We start from the raw sequence: 24,118 nt of genomic DNA on the forward strand, positions 1-24,118 counted from the left end.
TTATAAAACACTTAAATACATTTCTTTCATTTAAATGGACGATTATAGTCACATGGCATGCAATAGTACGCATTTAACGATCGTTGAATAGTACTTTTTTCGCGTACGAAAAAAAAGTCAAAAATATTAATGTGCCGCCTTTTTAAAAACAACATTCAACATTCCAATAGCCATCGTATATATACACTTACTAGAGAGTGAGCGAGCAAAGCACACCCTCTAGTATTTAGATAATTCTACTTTAGTCAGATAAGAGTCAAATTAGTAACGAATTACTGACTTCATACCTTGTAAGGGGTGTTGATGAATTTAGAAAATTTTCTTATTTAGATTTGTAATTCTCATGTAATTTATTTTATTTATTGGTTTTTGTTTTTCTTTAACATTAATGTTATTGTATTTTGTGTATTGTATCTGTATCTGAAGGTCCCAAATGATCAGCAACTGCTGGATGGATCACCTTCATTAAATATGGTTCAAATAAAATAAATAAATAATAAAAAACAGGATTTGAACCAGTTAGCATTTTGGTCACAGCGATGGCTTCTTCGTTTCAGCGCATCTAAATGTGTAGTACTTCGTTTCCGTGCAACTTTTGAATACACCTACTCATTAAATGGATCTTATGTTGAAGAAACGACGGAACAAAAAGACTTAGGAATTTGGATTAGCAACAACTTGAAACCTGATCTGCACATCAAAAAAATATGTAACAAAGCCAAAGATAGGAATGAAGAAAAGGTATCAATCCTGTACACATCAATCGTAAGACCTATAATTGAGTATGGATCCGTTGTATGAAACCCCATTTCCAAACTATAAAAAGTGCAGAGTAAATGTCTACGACTTTGTCCAATTGAAATAAAATTGCGTACACTCTTGATCTAAGCTATCAAGTAAGTAAGTATCAAGTAAGTAATGTGAATAGTAATCTAAGTAGGCATAAACACAATAAACCGCAAAACTTATGATTTTAAAATCGGCCCGTAAAGTAATTGGATCCAAAGCAATTTTTTAGTTAGCCATCAGAAAATCTATAACAAATCTCTTTCTAAATAATTAGACACTATTCATGGATTGCCACTCTCATTGATTCATGAATATACCATTGACATATCCGGTCGCTTACGCCCTAAAAGTAAAGTAACAAAAGAAAGTTATACTTAATCAATTTTTATTATCAGAAAGTAAAGGTTTACTTACGCGTTTCTCTATAAGAGACAATACAAATATTTTGTTTCTTATGCATTATTCAAAAACTTTACTGTGATTTGGGGTGCTTTCTTTCACAAAACAGAACATAATGTTACAGGAGAAAGCACTTTATCCTATTTATTATTGTTTTTTTTTGTCTATAAATAAAAAATAAATAAATATTAATAATTACATTTGTATTTTAAGTTATTTAACATTAAAGTCTCATAGTACTGAATCAGAGTCTAGACATTATAAAAAAAGAAGATTATTTATTATTATTTTATGTTAATTTATCTCATTCTTTTAAATAATACGGTACAAAGTACTGTACGTGTAGTTTTAAACATTAAAAAAAGAATCACCTCATGACGCTCGTTCTGTTTTCGTTCTATTTACCACTGACGAAGAATAAGTACAGGTGTCACTATTTATGTTGTTTCAAAGGTTTATACTTTAATTAAACCTAAATAAATTCCTGTTATTTCATTGGACGATTGTGGGCTACATGGTGTGCAATAGTACAGTACGCAAGGATCGTTTAATCGTTTCGCGTACAAAATTAAATGTAAATCAATCAATCTGATGATAACCTGAATAGCCCACTTTATAGAGAAACCGGTTCGGCATCATCAAAATGGGTTATCACGTAGTGCATCGACCGATTCCAAAGACCGCACTGAAAATAAACAAGATGATACATTACAAGTAGGCCTAGAATTTAATTAGTATATGTGTATTTTAATGCATTAAAATATCCTATCATTTTGAAGAAAAAACTCAGGTATCACAACAAATCAACAATGTTTAAAGCTAAATTTAAGTTAAAGTTTAGTCAATATTAATAATACCTAAATTGATTGCATAATTTTCTCACCTTCCACAAAGCATATACAATAGCAAACAGAAATACAAGACCGACAAACACACTAACAACCACCGCAGCAGGGCTTATGCGACGCTGAGTCGATACCTTGTCAGTATCGGGCACCAATGTAGTGATTACCTAAATGAACATAAGATAATATATATAATAAAAAAAAACAATTATCTATATATAAATTTACGTAAGGGCAAAATTCGGTAAATCACGCCTTACTTCTAGAATTTTTACTCGATGGTATATAAAGTTGGTTCGTACTTTTGGTACTGATTTTAACCGCCTGATGTAACCCTGTTTACTAATTAAATTGAGTTAGATAATTAGTTATTGACGATTAAAACGAATTTAGGTTCAACGATTTGCCCCAAATAGGGGTGTTTTCCGATCGTGGTATACACTGTCTAATGGATGTCCAACTTGAAAAATACCCGCACACAATAATACGAGGACGCTTCGCATTTTCCTATCTCCTCCTACGATAATTGTTTTTAATAGCTGAAAACCGGTTGAACTGCTCGAGTACAGCATCATAATGTTGAAGACAGGCCGATTTTCTTTAAAAAATACTATTTTGATAGATTTAATTTACGTTTTTACAAATGTATTGATTTGCGATGAATGGAACATTCCAATCTCTCAGTCTGCCAGTTTGGTTTAACACAAGTAGGTAAATTTATGAGCCCTTGGAGAATAAACTTGCAATACTTTGACAATACAGTACTGCAAATACCGATTAACCATTTTTGGTCGTCATTTGAATCGAACATTTCTTACTGTGAATACTGTTAGATGTAAAAAAATATATAGGCCTACAAACATTTCTTACTGTGAATACTGTTAGATGTAAAAAAATATATAGAAATAAACTTTATTACTGTGATTATGGGTAGGCTCTACTGTTAATATACACACGTAATATACAAATAAACTTTATTACTGACAGTTGCTTCTCAACGTTTGCATTAATTAATAATTACAAAAAATATAAACGTCGTAGTGGTGTATCGTTACATGTACTTTACTATTTCAATCGACTATGACAGTGACAGTTTTAACAAAGTATTAAATCGCAAATGTTTTACTATATTTAGTCACCGTTAGTGGTATATTATTTATAGGCCTATAAAAAATGAAAACAATATTTCGTTACTGTCGACGTCGATAAAGAATATATTTAAAAATTGTTCCTCTCTGTACCTATCCTCTTTCCCATCCCTCAACCCTAATTGGGTTTCTTTAAATGAATAAACAATTTGGACCCATTTTGTGGTAAGTTTCTCTTATTTTTGGTCGTCATTTGAATCGAACATTTCTTACTGTGAATACTGTTAGATGTAAAAAAATATATACAAACATTTCTTACTGTGAATACTGTTAGATGTAAAAAAATATATACAAATAAACTTTATTACTGTGATTATGGGTAGGCTCTACTGGTAATATACACACGTAATATACAAAACTTTATTACTGACAGTTGCTTCTCAACGTTTGCATTAATTAATAATTACAAAAAATATAAACGTCGTAGTGGTGTATCGTTACATGTACTTTACTATTTCAATCGACTATGACAGTGACAGTTTTAACAAAGTATTAAATCGCAAATGTTTTACTATAAATTTAGTCACCGTTAGTGGTATATTATTTATAGGCCTATAAAAAATGAAAACAATATTTCGTTACTGTCGACGTGGATAAAGAATATATTTAAAAATTTTTCCTCTCTGTACCTATCCTCTTTCCCATCCCTCAACCCTAATTGGGTTTCTTTAAATGAATAAACAATTTGGACTCATTTTGTGGTAAGTTTCTCTTTTGGAAGTAATTCCCAGGGTGCTAATTTTGTTTGACTACATAAATCATTGTGTCTACTTATTCGTTTCTGTAAACGACAATGTATTATAGTCCTGCGGTACGTGCATTTGAAATCGCCAGATTTTTTACCCTGAAATTACTGTGTATTCGAGAACCATCTGTGGGCACGACATAGATGGTACGCGAGCGAAGCGAGCGTACCATCTAGTATAAGTAAACAACCATTGTATTTACTCGCCATTACCTTGATATTTTGGGGTGGCGCGGACGTGGTTAAGTTATCTTTTTTACCATCGTGACGATTAATCACAATGCGACTAAAACTATATAAGTCATTCAATGTGACTATTATTTACCATTGTGGAAGTTGAATTCCGATGAATAGAGAATCCAATACATTCACTGAGGACAAACAATATCTAGATTTACAGTCCCAATCATCATCATTTAAATGTTAATTTGGACTTTGTTACTTATGTGTGATTATGAATGTAAACAATAAATTACCCTATATACTCCTTTTGTTGAGGTCACGATTGGTTTTGTAGCACTTTGTTCATTCCTTAAAACAATAGCATTCGATACGAACGACACAACATGTGTTAAAACCTGAAACATAATCGTAAATGTAACAGTCATAATACCTATTGGTAACTACTTTTTTAGATTGCTCTGGTCGTCGTTTGTTACCGTTGTAATTTCTATCGTTAAACCTATAATAGTTTGCGTTAATATCGTCATCGCTTTCTTGTAAATGCAATGAATTGTTACCACCATATTTATCATCACAATGACTGTTTACCGTCGATACGCGTCGTCTTATTTAAAATGTATCACTCTTACCCTGTTCTTTGTTGACACCGATTTGTCACTGTTACCGTCTTTTTTTTTTGTTACAGCCGTTTACAACAGTTTACCATCGTCGTCGTTATTGCGGTTGCTTTTATTTCGTCATAGTTTTTTTTTTTAAATTAGAGCGTTTTTTTTAAATTTCGTGATGGCAGACGAAAGTACGATGAAGAGATACCACAATGACACACCCTTATCATTGAAATCGTCACTGAAACTGTCGTAATTGCAGTTTCCAACGTTACTATCACTACCATGTAATTCATGGTAGCTTTTATGAATGCAATTAACTTGAAGTTGTAATACAGAACATTACCTTTTTGTAATCAATAGCGGCTGATATTTCTACGATCGAGCTCTTGTCAACTTGAAGTTCGGGAAGAATACATCTAATAATATGACAGTCAGTATTTGGACAATTCTACAAAGAAGCAAGTCTTTATTTGTTATTGTATTCATGTTTCATATGTTGTGAGTAATTAGATTGCTTGTATTACCGGTATATATTCTAATACATTGTATACTATACCATAATATTATCAAAACTTCGTTTTATAGAGTCTTCGTCGTTCATTATTTTGACACATAATCCATCTCCAATTATCTGATAATTTAAATGTCAATGCGATGTTAACATTGATAATACGACAAAACATGAATACAATATGCACATGAATGGCTGATGTAGAAATAATTAATTAATTTTTGAAAATGTTGGCTGTATAGGCCATAGATAATAGACATTTATAAACAATGTATAATGGTAATAGTATTGACTTATTTCCTTTCATTACATAATGCAACTTATAAAACTAATGTGGATAAGTCATTCTTAAGATATATTTTATTTCATTTAGTTTAAAGAAAAAGAAAAAGGTTTGGTGATGATATATAAAAATGTAACAACGATTCATATCTCTTTCAAGGATGTAAAATGATTAAAATGATGGGCATAAAAAGATATTTAATTATACAAAATGTAATTTTCTGAAAATATACGACGACAAATTTCAAAATTGTAATATGATAGAAATAGGCTCATGCGTCATTTTAATTGTACACTACGGACATATACTACCCATAATATACTAATACATTGAATCAGAGTAGGATCTAAGTAGAAACTAGCCATACTATTATTTGGACAAAGGAGAAAGATGTGGACGTAGCATGTTTTTATTTAACTAAATTTTATTTGTTGAATACAATTAGAGGATAACACCCACCATGATTAAATGAGAGCACAACTTTAGTAACTGTAACTTCAAACCTACCTTTACCGACTTAATATCAACAGTAACTATGTTGTTCAACACACTAGGAATTTGAATATCAACATTAACTTCCGAATCAATATAGCTAGGACCAAAATTACGAATCTAAAATATAGATTAAAAAGATTCTTTAGAAAAAACATTTTTAATATTTAATAGCAATCTTGAAATGCAATAATAACAAATAAATAAACAACTTCTTTAAATTGGGTAATCAATCAAATAATTTCATGAAATATACCCCTGTTTCGTATTTTTCTTGACTCTAACAGGTTCTTATAGTCATAATAAGAATTATCTGTATTAGTATCAGATAAATTTGTGTTTTGTCTTTTTATTAGACAAAACACGGTTTGATACGGTATTAAAGAGTAAGTTGACTCAATAATATAGGCCTAAAACGATTCTTCGTAAATTATGACGACGAGACTTCAAGCCTAAATGTATTTGTCTTTTATAAAAAACGTACAGTGTCTTAATATTAGTAAATCCAGATGTTTCATTCTATAACCGTGATGTCTTGATAATATGTTTATTTGATTGTAAACGACAATATTTTTTAAAAATTACAATATAATTTATCTAAATAATGTTCACATTAATTTACAGTGTAAATCATAGGATAATATTTATATTTTTATCAACGTTTTAATTCTTCCTAACTCTAATGAGGATTTTCTAAAGCAATATTTATAGTTCTGTACTCACGGCGAAGATTAACTTGAATCTGTGATCGCCGTAGCATGTTCCTCTTTGTAAAGCAGGACTAATTGTTATATTATTTAAACAATCATTCGTGTGAAGACTGTCGTGAACAATCTGTTCAGGTATCGATATTCTTATCAAAGAGAAATAGTAGTAGAAATAAAATTATATAAATAGTACAATATATTATAATAATACATAAATATTAAAGAATAGTATTGAAATATTTTTTTTCTTTTGGATGATCCATAGATGGCTCTACTCCAACTACGAGATTTCATGGTAACAATTCCAAGTTACATAGACTCACTCATAATTAAGCTGTGTCGCTGAACCAGCAAAAGCTAGAGTAAAAACGTTTTACGGTTTTAATCCCTTTGGATCATCCAAAAGAAAAAATTATTTGAATACTATACAGAGATCCAGATGAACCTTTATACTAATATTACAGAATACATTACTCGCATACAAATAAGTTGAATTTTTACATTAAGTTTGGATGCACATTATGTATCTTATGGCTTTTACAACACATAAGTTCTCTGTAATTGTATCAGCAATTTAAAAGTCAGTTGATTTGTTAAAAATGATTTTCAGTATTTTATATAAAAATTGCATACTTTACGGGAGATCCGCACTCTTCCCCAGACTAATCAGGACAAGCCAACTTTTATACAATTATATTAAATTATAACTAAACAACTATCATCATCACATCATCATCTCCATGATTAACAAAATATATCGATTAAAATTGTATACAAACCCTGTTATTTTAATGTCAGCAGATACTACCAATGGAATTTTGAGGTGAAAGACATCTTCAGGTGACGAAACATTATCTGCACTGGCAGAAATCTGGAAGCTGAAATTATCTCCTACGAGGGAATCCCATGAGCTTACAGTACCAAACGTCATCGAAACATTATACTAAAGTTAAATTGAGAAAATAAACGGTTTTAATATTAGCAATCACAGATCAATAAAAACAAGTCTAATACGAATGTTTATTTACAATTATACCATCAAAATACCAAAATACAAATTGATCAGATGTTTGCCTACTCTGACGTTACGCTATCTGACGCTTCTAGTTCGCAGTAGGTAAAATTATCATCCTGAAGTACACTACCTTCTGCTTCATTTGAACTAAATCTAACCCTATCAATCAGCACAAACTTGACGGTCTAGAGGCTAGTAATCTGGAAGTCTTGGGTTCGAGTCCTACTTACTTACTTGTGAATTTTATCAATAATGTAGGCCTACATAAGCATACTGTACAAGGGCGAACAACTGAAAAAAAGCTTCCTGACGTAAAACTACTTTCAAGTAATAAAACAAAGTTAAGTAGTTACAGTAAATATATAGGCCTAATTTGATAAGAACTTTCTTACCTTATCATTGAGCAGAAACACCTTTGCTATTGAACATTTAAGTAAATATAAATCTATTGAGGTTTGGTATAATTTGCAGTTTATAACTTCTGGCTAAAAAGAAAAAAAGATCACCATCACGTGTGATTAGCTGTTAGTACCTCAGGCAGTTAGTGGTTAATATCATTTCCTAACAACAGATCAATATAATGATGATGAATATAATGATTCTCACTGCTTTAAGAAACTAATAGTATGTACATAGAATAAATATGCAAGAGACTTAAATTGGTATGAACATTTTCAATAGAAATATAAATAATTTTTCTTACTGAAATCTGATTAAAATCCACGTATTTAATACGACTAGGAAACTGCATATTTACTTGAACTCCGTATACCATTGGACCAAGGTTTTGAACAGAAACATGCACACTAAAAGTAGTATCTACGCCAAATTCAAGATGAGGAATATTTCTGTGGCAATCGAATGGAAATGAATGTTTAAAATATAGGAATTAATGTTTGGATTATATACAAATTGAGACGTACTACTAAGCTGGAAAAGAAAAGAGTTACACATGAACTGGAAAACCGAATGTATATTTATCGTCACGTAAATTTATCTTGCAGTTTCAACGCTGACAAAATCTAGGCTATGTCTATTTACAAAAAAAAATATGTTTGTATATTTACCCGCTTGTTCGATAGATTGCATTGATACTTATCTTGTTATTGCAATCATAAACAGAGTTACAACTACGAAGTAGAGAAACCTACAAAATAACGTTATCACGAAAAAGTTTAAAGTGGTCCATCGAATGGTCAATTGTACAATGAGAGCAATTTGTTGAAAAGCAGAAAAATATATTTTGGGAAATAACAAGATTAACTAAACATGTATTTTTAAATATATAGATAAGTTAATCTTTACCGCTCTATCAATCCTCAATTAATCGCAATCCGATCGATGAGGCTGGTCGGGTCAAATAGGATTGTGTACAACATGTTTATAACCTTTTCTTTACTTACATTTGAATGTATGACATTGCAATAATTATTCCATTCAATGAATGCCTACCTCGTTAGAGAATGTGTTTTTCATATTTGGATTCAATATTGGACGGAGTTGAGAAGAAGTGTTAGTTGGCGTATCATCCACTAAGTCATATGTAATATTGAATGTTGAAGGCAGTATGTAGTTTGCTAGGCTTGCCTGAAATAAAAAATTGACATTCAAAAAGTAATACAATATAATGCTTATAATATCCAAAAGAGAAAAAAAATAAACGTAAAACGCATAATCTTTTAATTACGGAAGAATTACTTTAATGTAATACTTATATTACATAGCCTATGTAAATGCGTGATTTGTTGAAATTGCATGACTACCGTTGCGATTCGAAATTGTTATAGATCCTCGAGAAGTGTTATTTTGATTGTGTAATCAAATGTTATGTGTCAAAAAAATGTGATGTGCCCATATATGGACACGATGATGTCATATCACTACCATATTTAAGCATAGCACTACCATATATAGGCAAATCAAACTTTTTTGACACATAAAGTTTGATAGTGTAGACAAGGCTTTAGGCTTATACGTATTCAAAATATTACTAATATTGCTATTGCCACTGTTAAACGTTACAATAACAGATTTGTTACATTTTTAAACTAAACTTTTGTATTAATCCTTGGCAATTATATTTGTAAAAATACGTATACGTATACATTTATTTTCCTACCTTTAATAAAACATTCGTGTCGAAACATTGATATTTACGTTGAATTAAAATCATCGTTCCTGAAATGTAGTTCCCAGCATGACTCGTAGAACCAAATTGATGAGGTTGTTCTTGATTCGATGCAAAATAATCAGCCTTTACTGTGTAGTTAAGTACTATAATAAATAATAAGTACCATCTTCAACATCTAGACTAAAATCGTTTAATTTAATGCCGTGTATTTACAGCAAAGATGTTTGCAGATGACACAAAAATATACAATCATCATCAAAAACATTACTGATTGCAATGATTTACAGCAGCCTTAAACAATTGTTTTTTTCAAGTTATACCCCATAATTATTTTACAAGACTTAACATTACTACTAACTTTGCTTTTTCCAACCCCCATATCTATATATAAATTTACGTAAGGGCAAAATTCGGTAAATCGCGCCTTACTTCTAGAATTTTTAATCGATGGTATATAAAGTTGGTTCGTACTTTCGGTACTGATTTTAACCACCTGATGTAACCCTGTTTACTAATTAAATTAAGTTAGATAATAAGTTATTGACGGTTAAAACGAATTTAGGTTCCAAGATTTGCCCCAAATAGGGGTGTTTTCCGACCGTGGTATACACTGTATAATGGATGTCCGTCTTGAAAAATACCCGCCACAAAAATGCGAGGAGGCTTCGCATTTTCCTATCTCCTCCTACGATAATTGTTTTTAATAGCTGAAAATCTATATATAAATTTACGTAAGGGCAAAATTCGGTAAATCGCGCCTTACTTCTAGAATTTTTAATCGATGGTATATAAAGTTGGTTCGTACTTTCGGTACTGATTTTAACCACCTGATGTAACCCTGTTTACTAATTAAATTAAGTTAGATAATAAGTTATTGACGGTTAAAACGAATTTAGGTTCCAAGATTTGCCCCAAATAGGGGTGTTTTCCGACCGTGGTATACACTGTATAATGGATGTCCGTCTTGAAAAATACCCGCCACAAAAATGCGAGGAGGCTTCGCATTTTCCTATCTCCTCCTACGATAATTGTTTTTAATAGCTGAAAACCGGTTGAACAGCTAGAGTACACCATCATAATGTTGAAGACAGGCCGATTTTCTTTAAAAAATACTATTTTGATAGATTTAATATACGATTATACAAATCTATTGATTTGCGATGAATGGAACATCCCAATCTCTCAGTCTGCCAGAGTTTGGTTTAACACAAGTACTGTAGGTAAATTTATGAGCCCTTGGTTTAACACATACGGTAGGTAAATATATGGGCCCTTAGAGAATAAACTTGCGAGATTGTGGATAGGCTCTACTGTTAGATATATAAAAACATTATTATATACAAATAAACTTTATACTGACAGTTCTTTCTCAACGTTTGTATTAATTAATAATTACCAAATATAAACGTCGTAGTGGTGTATCGTGACATGGTACTTTGATATTTCAATCGATTATGACAGTGACAGTTTTAACTAAACTAAATAAAGAATGTTCTCTAATATAATTAGGAATCTCTTGCCATACACGGGAAAAATTAGTGTACAATGAATATTTAAAATAAATAAATAAATAAATAAAATAAAAAAAGTATTAAATCGCAAATGTTTTACTGTATTTAGAGGTATATTATTTATAGGCCTATAAAACATGAAAAAAATATTTCGTTACTGAGTGGATAAAGAATATATTTAAAAATTGTTCCTCTTTGTACCTATCCGCTTTCCCATCCCTCAACCCTAATGTTACATACAAAACACAAATTGGGTTTCTTTAAATGAGTTCAAATCAAAAACTTAGACTCATTTTGTGATAAGTTTCTCCTTCGGAAGTAATTCCCAGGGTGCTAATTTTAGTTGACTACATAAATCATCGTGTCTATTTATTCGTTTCTCTAAACGACAATGTATAGGCCTATAGTCCTGCGGTACGTACATTTGAAATCGCCAGTTTTGTTACGCTGAAATTACTGTGTACTCGAGAACCATCTGTGGGCACGACCTAGATGGTACGCGAGCGAAGCGAGCGTACCATCTAGTCTATATATAAATTTACGTAAGGGCAAAATTCGGTAAATCGCGCCTTACTTCTAGAATTTTTACTCGATGGTATATAAAGTTGGTTCGTACTTTCGGTACTGATTTTAACCACCTGATGTAACCCTGTTTACTAATTAAATTAAGTTAGATAATTAGTTATTGACGATTAAACCGAATTTAGGTTCAACGATTTGCCCCAAATAGGGGTGTTTTCCGATCGTGGTATACACTGTCTAATGGATGTCCATCTTGAAAAATACCCGCCACAAAAATGCGAGGAGGCTTCGCATTTTCCTATCTCCTCCTACGATAATTGTTTTTAATAGCTGAAAACCGGTTGAACAGCTAGGGTACAGCATCATAATGTTGAAGACAGGCTGATTTTCTTTAAAAAATACTATTTTGATAGATTTAATATACGATTATACAAATGTATTGATTTGCGATGAATGGAACATCCCAATCTCTCAGTCTGCCAGAGTTTGGTTTAACACAAGTAGGTAAATTGATGAGCCCTTGGTTTAACACATACGGTAGGTAAATATATGGGCCCTTTGAGAATAAACTTGCAATACTTTGACAATACTGTAAATACCTATTAACTATTTTTGGTCCTCATTTGAATCGAACATTTCTTACTTTGAATGTTCGTACTGTTAGATGTAATATAAAAATATATACAAATAAACTTTATTACTGAGATTGTGGTTGGCTTCACTGTTAGATATATAAACACATTATTATATACAAATAAACTTTATACTGACAGTTCCCTCTCAACGTTTGTATTAATTATTGATTAATAATTACCAATAATATAAACGTCGTAGTGGTGTATCGTGACATGTACTTTAATATTTCAATCGATTATGACAGTGAGAGTTTTAACAAAGTATTAAATCGCAAATGTTTTACTGTATTTAAAGGTATATTATTTATAGGCCTATAAAACATGAACAAAATATTTCGTTACTGAGTGGATAAAGAATATATTTAAAAATTGTTCCTCTTTGTACCTATCCGCTTTCCCATCCCTCAAACCTAATGTTACATACAAAACACAAATTGGGTTTCTTTAAATGGGACCAAATAAAAAATATTGACTCATTTTGTGATAAGTTTCTACTTCGGAAGTATCCCAGGGTGCTATTTTTAGTTGACTACATAAATCATCGTGTCTATTTATTCGTTTCTGTAAACGACTGTGTATTGTAGTCCTGAGGTACGTACATTTGAAATCGCCAGTTTTGTTACGCTGAAATTACTGTGTATTCAAGAACCATCTGTGGGCACGACCTAGATGGTACGCGAGCGAAGCGAGCGTACCATCTAGTTAAATTTAAACCAACAAAGGATATCATTTATTGCTGTTGAGTTATGGAACTGTAACATGACATTAAAACTATTGCAAATCGATTTTTATTTATTCAGTAAGGGAATTAAATATGTTATTTGGACCGAAATGTAATCACCTATCTTTCACCTATATTTTCCATTGATGAAAATATAATTCTTCAAGGGATATGAAATGTTATATTACACATATCTAAAATACTGTATATTTTACCTATTGTATCTGGTACCATGTGACCATCAAACATTAGGCAAGTCGTAACTGTGGAGCAAGGAATCGCTGCATTTCTTTGCGTCGTAACACACCCTGAATCTATCTCAAGTATAGAGGAGTTCAGTTGCATTGTTACGTGAATGTCAATCACTGCAGTTGATCTGGAAATATACAATAATATGTCTTGATTACAGATAACGAAACGATGAGTGTTATTTATTTATCATTAGAACTATTGAGTCACTAAGGAATTCATAATGAATAAGTGCTAAATGAATATAAGCATTTGGATTTAAATTGATATGGATGCCACTACTTTTTGGTAGCTAGCCCTATCAGTCAAATAACCTTTAATTTATTTCTACTATCTCAACATGTTTGGCAGAAATACCGGTCGAAATATCTTACCTTATCAAAGCAACAGAATCACTATGAAACGCCCCAATTGCTAAGTCTGGATAGCCATTATCATCCACGTCTATTCCACCTGACAGCGAACTTCCAAATCCTCTTAGGTTTCCGTTAATGGAATGTCCACATATTCGCTATTCAACGATAATATGAAGTATAAACTGGTTAGAAATACCTGCTCATATGGAAATAAATATAGTAGCTGATATAGGTAGTTAGGTAATATATTTGTAATTTTGCAATAATGCACACAGCAATATATGGTAAAAACTTATTGGTTTGAGAAGAAAGACAGATGATAATTAGTTTGGTACAGGATGTAGTAGGAGGTCTAACCATAACAAATGGAATTGGAATAGTTTTTCTACTTACGATATACCAAAAATAATTCATGAAGTTGGAAAAGTAGACACGATTAAATTTTGAATCTCACCTGTGCATATTCCTTTCGTATTCCACTTGAAGAGCCGTGATAAATATATACAGCTCCGGTTATACCTTCATATGGGGCGCCAATGGCTACGTCTGAAATAGATAGGATAAAGATAAAGGATGAATATTATACTATTATCTTAAATCTAGTAAAAGATGAAGAACATATATTGCCTTATCTCATTCATAAAAGATGGGATTTCAATGTAATAGTTTACGAGATGGTTTGAAAACAATTATTAATTTTAATTATTAGTTTATAAACTACCATGGAATCCGTCACCATTTAGATCGCCTGTAGCAGAAATTGCTGATCCAAATTGCGCGCCAAACGAACTTGATCCTACAATCTTCCACGAATGAATAATGTCAGTCTAAAAATAGATAAAACACCTTTAAAACAAAACGAATTTATTCTTATCTCTAAACATTTATAATTTGGCAGAATTATCTAATAAGCTAATGATTCTTATATGATTATTCACTAATATGTTCCATGTATTCTTAATAATCTCTCAAAAACAAAATACGATTTAATAATCGTCCAAGATAGAGGTTTTTCTATTTAGAATATGGCTTTAAGAAAAAAAAGCACGAATAATAAAAATGTTCTATTTAGTTGATTAATATTAAAGAAAACAAAACAAAAGAAATAAAAACAAAACACAACAACTGATATGTTTTAGATGACAAATTTCGTTTTTGTAAAAGCTACAAGTTAACGGAGTACTTACTCGGACGTCAAGCATGACCAAGCTGCATTAACACTCCGCAGTCAGTTGAGAATGATCTCTGATAGAGATCAAAACGTCCGAGTAAGTACTCCGTTACCTTGTAGCTTTTACAAAAACGAAATTTGTCATCTATACAAAATCGAAGCTAAATGAAATTTTTTCATGATATGTTTTAGTTTATTACATTTATGTTGAAGCTGTATATAAAAACGCTTCCTTGATCTCTCAGTACGTCACTTGATCTGGGTGCTGCCACCAGTAGTTCATCCAAACCGTCTCCATTAAAATCTATAGCAGATACAGCAGCTCCAAAATATGAAACGAACTGTAAAAAATAAAACGACTGCTATAAGAAGAATCTCGAACGACAGAGCTTTCATTTTGACCCTGTCAGATAAATCATACGCAGCGCTTTTCTCAGGAAACAAATCGGGCACAGTTGGGTGTTGTAAATTTGTCATTACAGCTGCTATATCAGGCAGGTTTGATAGGCGTATTTTTAAAAACTTTATTCGAATTGTTTTATGCACTGTCTTAACCAGCGCTTTTGATAATGGTTTCATTCTGAGAGCGCTATATCAAATTTGTAATGTAATAATATACTACGTTAAATAAATTTACCTCAGATCCAGAAATTTCTTTCAGTAATTCGAAGTTATCGTGGTTGAAAATGATGACGTGACCTTTATGTTTCTTACGAGGCGCACCTGTTATTCCAACTGCTGCTAACGGCGAAAATAAATATCCAGAAGAAACCGAATATCCTATAGAAATATATATAACAAAATCTAAATCAGCTTATGAGTCAAATTATGCTAAAGTAAATAAACGTCGTCAACAAAATGAGGATTTACCAATGTACTGCTTTTGTCGTTCCGTTGAATCCCATCTTCCAGTGTCTGCAACTCGTGTCATACCACCTTTCGTAGAAATGACAGTACCTTCAAAGAACGAATACAAATAGATGCTATTATCGAGCAGCAAGATATTATAACGTAATACAGTAAAAAGATTTCATATTTCAGTTCTTTCATTTTTTTCTCTCATGCATTGTAATAAGAAATATGATAAAATCATGTTCAGTAAAGCATCTCAAAATAATTTAGTTTGAATGTCTTTTCTATACAATTTACAAAGAACTTAGTAGGAAGTATTGATGTTTTAAAGCAAATAATTACGTCTATTTCACATCTATTTTTACGGCAGTATGTACGATAAATAATAAAGAATATTCAGAATCAGAAAAAGAGAAAAGAACCTTTCCATGACTGGTAACCAACAGCTCCAAGTACTAGCGACCTTGAACCTTTTCGATATACTGCACTTATACCAGCTTGACAAAAGCTGTAATCAAACGCATTCAACCTCGATTGCTCCTCTAATACAATTCAACAAAATAACACTTTAATAGTCATTTGATGCAATACAATACATTATAAAATGCAATATAAAAAATACATTGCATACATTGTAACAATTTGTTTTTTGTTTTTTAATTTACTTACCGTACATACAAGGTCTATGTTTTACCACAGTATCGCAATTTAAGTGTGAATCAATTACGTAACATAAACCATTTGCACTGAAGAAACCTGAAGAATAACGATTCTTCCATAAATGAGAACACACCTATAAAATAAATGTTCAGTCAATAAAACACAATACAATACAATATCCATTGCAAATGCTTATCTTTTAATGGTTAAAATAGGCCTAATATTTGCACATAGGTATAGTTACTATTTTGATTATGATCATTATACAGATACACACATTATGGTGGAACAGTGAAAGCTAACAATGGTATTGCTATGATTTTCACTATGGTGTGATTTATTGTTTGATTTACTGAGTATAATACGTTCCTGACAAAACTTCGGATTACTATTTCAACTTTAGACTTACAGCTATTTCACCGTTAATGCTATTTCGAGTAAGAGACACTCCAAGCCATCCATTTCGCTTATCTTCGCGAATCGACGGAAAGTGACTTCTCGATCCTTTCGTGTTACCTTCTGTGTCTAATTTTACTTCGTTGCAGTTACTATTGTTTACATCACAGGCATAAAGGACACCTGTTCTCTTCAAAGCCATGTATGAAGAATTTCCAGTTGGAGCACTTACAAGAACCCTTCAATTAAGTTGGTAATTATAATGCGTAAATATTTTTAACGGTTGATTTAATATGTATGAATGGCAAAACAATCTAAAGTATAAGTATGAAGAATACTCTTTAGTTATCTATAATTTTATTCAATTCTTAATACCATAATTATCATAATATAACCAATACAATTTAATACATCATCTTTTTCTCATTGTTATTCTTCTTTTCATTATTTTCTCTAATCATTCATATGATTGAATCATTACAATATAATCAATAGTATTAGTAAAGATATAAACGTTTACATTCTAGAATCAGTACTTTTATTTTACGTTACGTTATTGTAAATAAAATATCATATTAACTCAAGCAATTAACAAAATAACTTACCGGTACACAAAATATCAAAACTATACACAGTATATATTATTAAACTGTATACTTACATACTTCCATGCTCATTTTTGTGTAACTGAACTTTATAACCAAATTTACTCTGATTTAATCCAATGAATACCTGTGTATTTACAACATCTAAATTGTAAGCAGAAGCACAGTGCTGCAATATATGGAAGTAAGCGAATAACATTAAGGAATTCGTCATCATCAAAATCAATCTTGCGGTCACAATAGTTTACTGTTTAATAGTTTGAGAACAAAAACAAGAAGTTGCTCATTACAATTCAAACTACGCCAAGTAACTGCACAAAATGTAATCATTGCAATATTTAAGAGGGTATAACTTCACATAGTTTTAAAAGGAGTTTAGTTGCTTAGACATCGATTGTATGATACAATGCACGTTGAACTTAAGCAATGTCAATGAAGTATTCGGTGTATTGTTAACGAAAAATATCTTATACTCAACACAAAACATTCAACACTCTTCTACACCATACCATTTGAATTGCAATTGGTAATTTAGGTTTGTTTTCCTCTAAAAATAAAAATCTATAGTTTTGTATTAACATTTTTCTTTTTATAATGTAAATAGTTACAATAATGTTCTATTTTTCGGAAAATGATAAATATTAATAGTTTTTATATTTCGACAAATGTTTTTCTATACATTTATAATGTTTTTTTTTTACCTCTTTCATCCACTTCTCTTTTCACAACTAAAGCCCCATATTAATTTTCAAATATTTAGAAAGCATTGTAATCATCACATTACACATAATATAACAACGGCTTTTGTTTTATATTTATACCTCTACTAAAATTGAATATGAACGAATGTACATTTAAAATATTACTATTTTTTGAAATACAGTGTGTAGCAGCCTTCAGTTTATTCACCTTGTTTTTTGCCATTGTGTTCATGAACACAAACCAATTTAAGAGTGAAATTAACTCTCATGACAGCCAAAATTTGGCCAGTCAGCTTTGCGGCAAATCTCGCAAAACTTGTTCATTGGTTGACTATACTCCAAAATTTAAGAGTAACCAAACTGGCAGCATTTTTCGGATAAGACAATCAATTAATTGTCTAATCAAAAACGTCATTTATCTCATATACTGTAATATTTGTGGTAAACAGTATGTCGGGGAAACAAAAAAAACCGCTCCGATGAGAATGACACAACACAGATCAGCTATCAAAACATTAAATCTTGATAAACCTGTAGCCTAGCCAAACATTTTAATTCAGCTGGTCACTCGATTGTAAATTTCAGAGTTATTGCAATAGACCACGATGTCAAATGGAGCGACAAAACTCGCAAAGACAAAGAAAACCACTGGGAATTACACCGTCCTTAAAACCACAAAACCTTTTGGACTTAACATTAGGAACATACTCCCAGATCGGTAAAATTACTCCATTGACTACCTAAATTTAAGTTTCAATATTAACCACCATTTAAGCTGTTTTTTAATTTTATTCAAAAATTGTTTATATCCACCAAGCTATTTTCTTTGTTTTCTACACAATACTATAAACACCCTCGATTCACCAGCCTTATGCCTCTTTTATTTTTTTTTCTTTTATTTCTGTACACTAATGCAGAGCTTGCCTGATATATATCTATCTATCTTGTCCAAGTACCTCCACTTGCACTGATGAAGGGCTGTTTTGTGCAAACAACCACATTTGTGCAAACATGTCGCCTTCAAATATGCAAACAACCACATTTGTGCAAACATGGCACCCTCAAATGTGCAAATCTGTAAAAATGTATTATCTACGAATGTGCAAACATCACGCCGTTAAATGTAAGAATGATTAGTTTTAACGTTAAATGTCCAAATAAAATTCTACAAATATGCAAACCATTTTTTTCAACCTAAATCGTTTATTAAAAATGATAACCATTACGGCCAGGTTTCCCCAAATGGTCAGACATAGTTATAGGAACTCAGAACACGCTTGTTAATGAACTCATCTCTTTATTTACATTTAGTATTTACAAATCTTGCATTATTTATAAAACAAGCAAACGGATTATCACTTGGAATTTATTTAAGATAGAACTAAAAAATTTAATTTTAAATGAATACTTATGTAATCTAAACAAAGCAGAAAGAAAATGGAATGACGTTAAAGAAAAACTACTTGAATCAATTATCTAAAAAGAAAAATAATCAATAAAATTTAATTTAATTAAGAAATACACAAGAATAAACATAAACGTACGGTATACAGTATATTTTCTTGATTTAGATCAATTGTTAGTTTACCATCATTATTATATTATTGTTTTCTAGGAGGCGCCCGAGTCCGGGATGACCGAGACGCAACTGGTGCTAGCCAGGATTTAAACTAGAACTATTAAAATAAACCTGGCTAGCGACGAGGGCGTATCCCCATACTTTGGTTTGGGTTTAGCTTTCCAATGTTTATTTGTTTGTTATTTTATCATATAAATAATAAAAGCAATATTATGTTCAAAATGTAAAACTATACAATTTTATCAAAGTATTCAAACAAAACATAATCTTATAATGCAATATACCATTTTATCATATATATTTATATTATATCGAATCACTTTTTAATACTGAATATCAATCTTTATATCGTTTTAGCTCTGTAATATAACTTTTCTCTGTATACATGTTTGTTTTATCTAGATGTCAACACAATATCAAAATATTTTATATAATCTTTTAACCTCTTTCTGTGTAATATCACTTAAATATTCATTGATAAATCGATAGATAGACATATATACTGTAACCTTCACCATATTGTTTATCATTGCAATAAAAGTGGGTTTCCCCCACAAAAGAGAAAAAAAATTATAACCTAATTCTAATCAGTCACGGGTTTTTCTAACAATGTTTCCAAGATATAGCAACTGTGACATACTTAATTGTAGTACAGGCTGAAATAATCTGTTTTGAAAAACTACATGTCCGGGGATGCATGACTGACAAGTGGTCGCTGCTTGCTGGAGATGGAGACTTCCATACCATTGGAATCACTTAAAGGAAATTCACAAAACTGATTTTATTTTTGAATTTCCTTTAAATTAAGAGGATAACTGTTTTATATTACTTCATTTAAAATGTATTTCTTTTTTTGCGCGATTTGGACAATTTATGCAATTTTAAATTGTGAGCATTTTCTTGCGCAAATCATTTTCTTTAATAAAATTAATTAACATGAAAATAATAATAGATAAGGTAGGTATTATGAATATGAATAATCCTTAAGTTAGGCCTTACCTGGTTTCGTAATTATAACAAACCGAGCACAGAAAGTTGTAATAGAAGTCTTCAGAGTGGTTCCCAGTATCATCAGGTGTCCCACAGGGATCGATTCTGGGGCCATTAATTAAATTAAAGAATTATGGATACTGTACATTTTCTAAAGTGAGACTTTTGTAAAACCATCATTCATTCATTGTGGCACAATAAGTCTTTCTTAAGTTAAATTAGCACAGGAATTGTCATCTAAGGATTTAGGATCTTGATTCCTGATAGAACATTTTAGAATTGGTTTGGTCAATGTAGGCTACTTTATATACGAATTAAATCTAATAATTTTATTATTTTGACCTTTGACCCACTCTTAAGCGGTTTTGACCCATTCTTAAGTGACTTGGCCCTGGATTTCAACCTTAAAGCCGATTTTCCACTAGGCGAATTTGTTCGCGCCAGCTTGTACGCATGTGTATTCATGTTTACATCTTCCAAATCCTTCTCTACGCATGCGTATTAGCTGACGCCTTCGATTCGCGCGAACAAATTCGCCTAGTGGAAAATCGGCTTAAGAATGATGAATCCTAATCAATATGTTCATATGTATATGTGATGTGAATTTCGTTGATGTACTCAAAATGCTAATTAAATGTCTAATTAGCGCTAAAGGGCGTTCTTAAGTAAATTTAGGACAGGAATGGTCACTTAAGAATTATGAATATTTATATATTAAATCAAATTTAAGGGGTAATTTGGGTGGTTCGCCCTTAAAATTGAACAGGACCCGTCACTTAAGAATTGCCATTTCTGGGTCTTATAGACCATATCTAGGCCTACATACTCCACACCTCAAACCTTTTGAACTCACATTGCTAATTAAAACCTTCTGGGCTCCGAGACTAATAACAAATTGTTGGAATTGGTCAATTTTGAACTTTGACCCTTAAGTCTATATCTCGAAAATGCTTCATATCCTGATCGATTACCTTCCAGATTCGTAAACTACCGAAAAGTTGGATGGCAATTTGTCACCTTTCGGGCGGACTACACATTACCTTTTGTAATGACAGACAAAAGCGCGTTTTGGTAAATTACTCAAAAAGTAGCATTTTGTATAAGATAAGATACTTTCTCAAAGTAGGGCAGTATATGTCCAAAATAATAGAATTTTTCAAATAGAGACATTCAGATTTTTGTCTGAATGTCTCTATAATATACAAACTCTCTATTTTAGACACAATATACCTATAGTTTGATTGTCGCTATTCTGTATAAAATGTTCACATGATGTCTATTTTAACGCACACCAACGACATGTGCGACCGCCGACGACCGACCGAATAGGCAAGTCCAAATGATATAGAATTACCAAGATAAATATCATGGAATTCCGTCTTTCCGAAATAATTGAGAGGTTTCGCAATCTTACGAATACGATAATGAAAACGGATACGTCACGCACACGTATTCGTTTTCGTAAGTCTGTAAAAAATCTGTTTCGCATGGCAACGAAATATTGAGGCGCGTCCAAAATATGACTGCGGTAAATTTGAGCGAAGCGCAGGTGGTACGTGTTGCTTGGTGCTTGACTGCAAGCACCAAGCTAGCGTAACATCAAAGCGAGTGAGGACTTTAAAAAACTGCTATTTATCTAACTTGACCTGGCATTTTAGTAAATTACTTTAGTAAATTACTTTCAATAAATCTATAATTATATTATAATCATGAATCATTCGTAATTCAAATGCAAAATGTGCAAAATAGATCAAAAACTATACTCGTTTTGTAGTTACGAATATGACTGGTGATATTCGTCAACACGAATACGCTTTACGAATAAGAAATGGGGATCAGCTCAAAAGTTTCACAAATGTATGACGTATCCGTTTTCGTTATCGTATTCGTAAGGTTGCAAAACCTCCCTAATAGTATTTTGGATTTACGTCTTTCAAAGAAAACGTATCATGGAATTCCGTCTTTCCAAGAAAAGCTTTCTTGGAATTCTGTCTTATCCCGAAATTATCATGGAATTCCGTCTTTCCAAGATAATTATCGTGGAAAGACGTAAATTATCTTGAAAAGACGGAATTCTATTCCGGAAAGACGTCTTAATCTCTGCTTTATTCCGTGTTACAAGATAACTTTATGTTGGAATCGTGGAAATTTACGGTCACTTTAAGCTTCCGTAGTAATCTTACCTTTGTTAGGTTAATAAGTTTTAGTTAGTTATTATTGTAATATTAAAAATAAGTAATTTTTAAAATAAACTTACTTTAGTATTTAAGATTTGTTAGTTAGTAAGGAAAGAAACAAACACAAACATCCCAGTCTGAAGTCGGAGATGCTGCCTCATCGTGGTAGACTCGTGTAGTGTCAACATCATTGGTGAAACATGGTATCAATGATGGCTAACAGCATCACGCATTTTGTATAAATCGTCACTGAGACACTACACGCGATTTTGTCTTGATGTCACGGACTATCCTAGTGGGCCGGCAAAATTCATTGGAGTGACGTTGGATCGACGTCGAACACTGACGTCGACACACCGTTGAAAAGATGCTGGATATGAAAGATGGATCGACGTCATTATGCCAATGTTGTATCAACGTCGGATATCAACATTACACTGACGTCAAATTACGACGTTGAATCGACGTCATTTTTTTAACGTTGTGTCAACGTCGAAAACCGAAGTTAAGTCGACATTAAATGTGACATTAAAACGGCATATTAAAAAAAAATTAAAAAAATATTTTTTCACGGGGACAATACAACTTTAATAATAATATTTGCAGAAATGTTAGAATAAATAATAAAGAATCCTGTATCAATCATAAGCGCAAAGTAGATAAAGAATAATGTATATAAAAACAAACAAATTGCCTTGACAAAAAGAGAAGTAAAAAGGGTGTTACCCCATTTATTTTAACTACTGGACACCTCGGTGGTACCACTTGTATAATGAACAACTTCGCATCGTCACGCTATCGTCATATCGTAACGAAGTTTGGCATGCTCACTACCTACTCAAGTAACGAAATGCCAGCAGTTTGGTATACTGTAGTCTGAAAGACCCATGGAAAACATACCATGGGCACCCTAATTGATAATGATGATCTTATTTTATGTACAATAATGATAATATTCACAGAAAAGCAGTGGCATTTTACCAAATATTTCAGTATTCTAATATATATTTGATTACGTTGATTAATTGTTTATAATATATAACAGATTATATTTTAAATAGACATCTTCATTGTAATTTACATTGTTTTTGACTAAAATTGATTTTAAACATATTTACATATTCATGAAGATTTACC

The 24,118-nt window shown here is 31.6% G+C and overlaps 1 protein-coding gene and 1 long non-coding RNA gene across 2 annotated transcripts; both read right to left on the reverse strand.

The window, feature by feature from the left end:
- Positions 1 to 1,809: 1,809 nt before the first annotated feature.
- Positions 1,810 to 4,464, reverse strand: LOC140055092 (uncharacterized). The gene is made up of 3 exons (XR_011846620.1): positions 4,403 to 4,464; positions 2,072 to 2,200; positions 1,810 to 1,873 (listed from the first exon to the last, which is right to left on the reverse strand). It is a non-coding gene; the product is annotated as an uncharacterized lncRNA (long non-coding RNA).
- A 566-nt stretch (positions 4,465 to 5,030) lies between these two features.
- Positions 5,031 to 17,131, reverse strand: LOC140055446 (integrin alpha-9-like). The gene is made up of 20 exons (XM_072100784.1): positions 16,943 to 17,131; positions 16,543 to 16,666; positions 16,296 to 16,415; positions 15,892 to 15,978; positions 15,659 to 15,801; positions 15,222 to 15,362; positions 14,572 to 14,677; positions 14,305 to 14,396; positions 13,869 to 14,005; positions 13,461 to 13,621; positions 9,845 to 9,999; positions 9,178 to 9,312; positions 8,793 to 8,872; positions 8,429 to 8,573; positions 8,118 to 8,210; positions 7,490 to 7,653; positions 6,727 to 6,856; positions 6,019 to 6,123; positions 5,274 to 5,348; positions 5,031 to 5,165 (listed from the first exon to the last, which is right to left on the reverse strand). Exons 1-20 carry the CDS (start codon positions 17,129 to 17,131, stop codon positions 5,031 to 5,033), a joined length of 2,517 nt encoding a protein of 838 aa, XP_071956885.1.
- Positions 17,132 to 24,118: the final 6,987 nt, after the last annotated feature.

The sequence above is a fragment of the Antedon mediterranea genome, chromosome 7, assembly GCF_964355755.1.
Source record: "Antedon mediterranea chromosome 7, ecAntMedi1.1, whole genome shotgun sequence".
NCBI classification, from domain to species: domain Eukaryota; kingdom Metazoa; phylum Echinodermata; class Crinoidea; order Comatulida; family Antedonidae; genus Antedon; species Antedon mediterranea.

Coding starts and splice junctions, on each gene's coding strand:
- LOC140055446 (XM_072100784.1), bottom strand. CDS start 17,131: ATGGCTTTGAAGAGAACAGGTGTCCTTTATGCCTGTGATGTAAACAAT. Junction 15,802..15,891: donor ACGACAAAAGCAGTACATTG/GTAAATCCTCAT, acceptor ATATTTCTATAG/GATATTCGGTTTCTTCTGGA. Junction 6,857..7,489: donor GCTGACATTAAAATAACAGG/GTTTGTATACAA, acceptor CTCTTTGATAAG/AATATCGATACCTGAACAGA.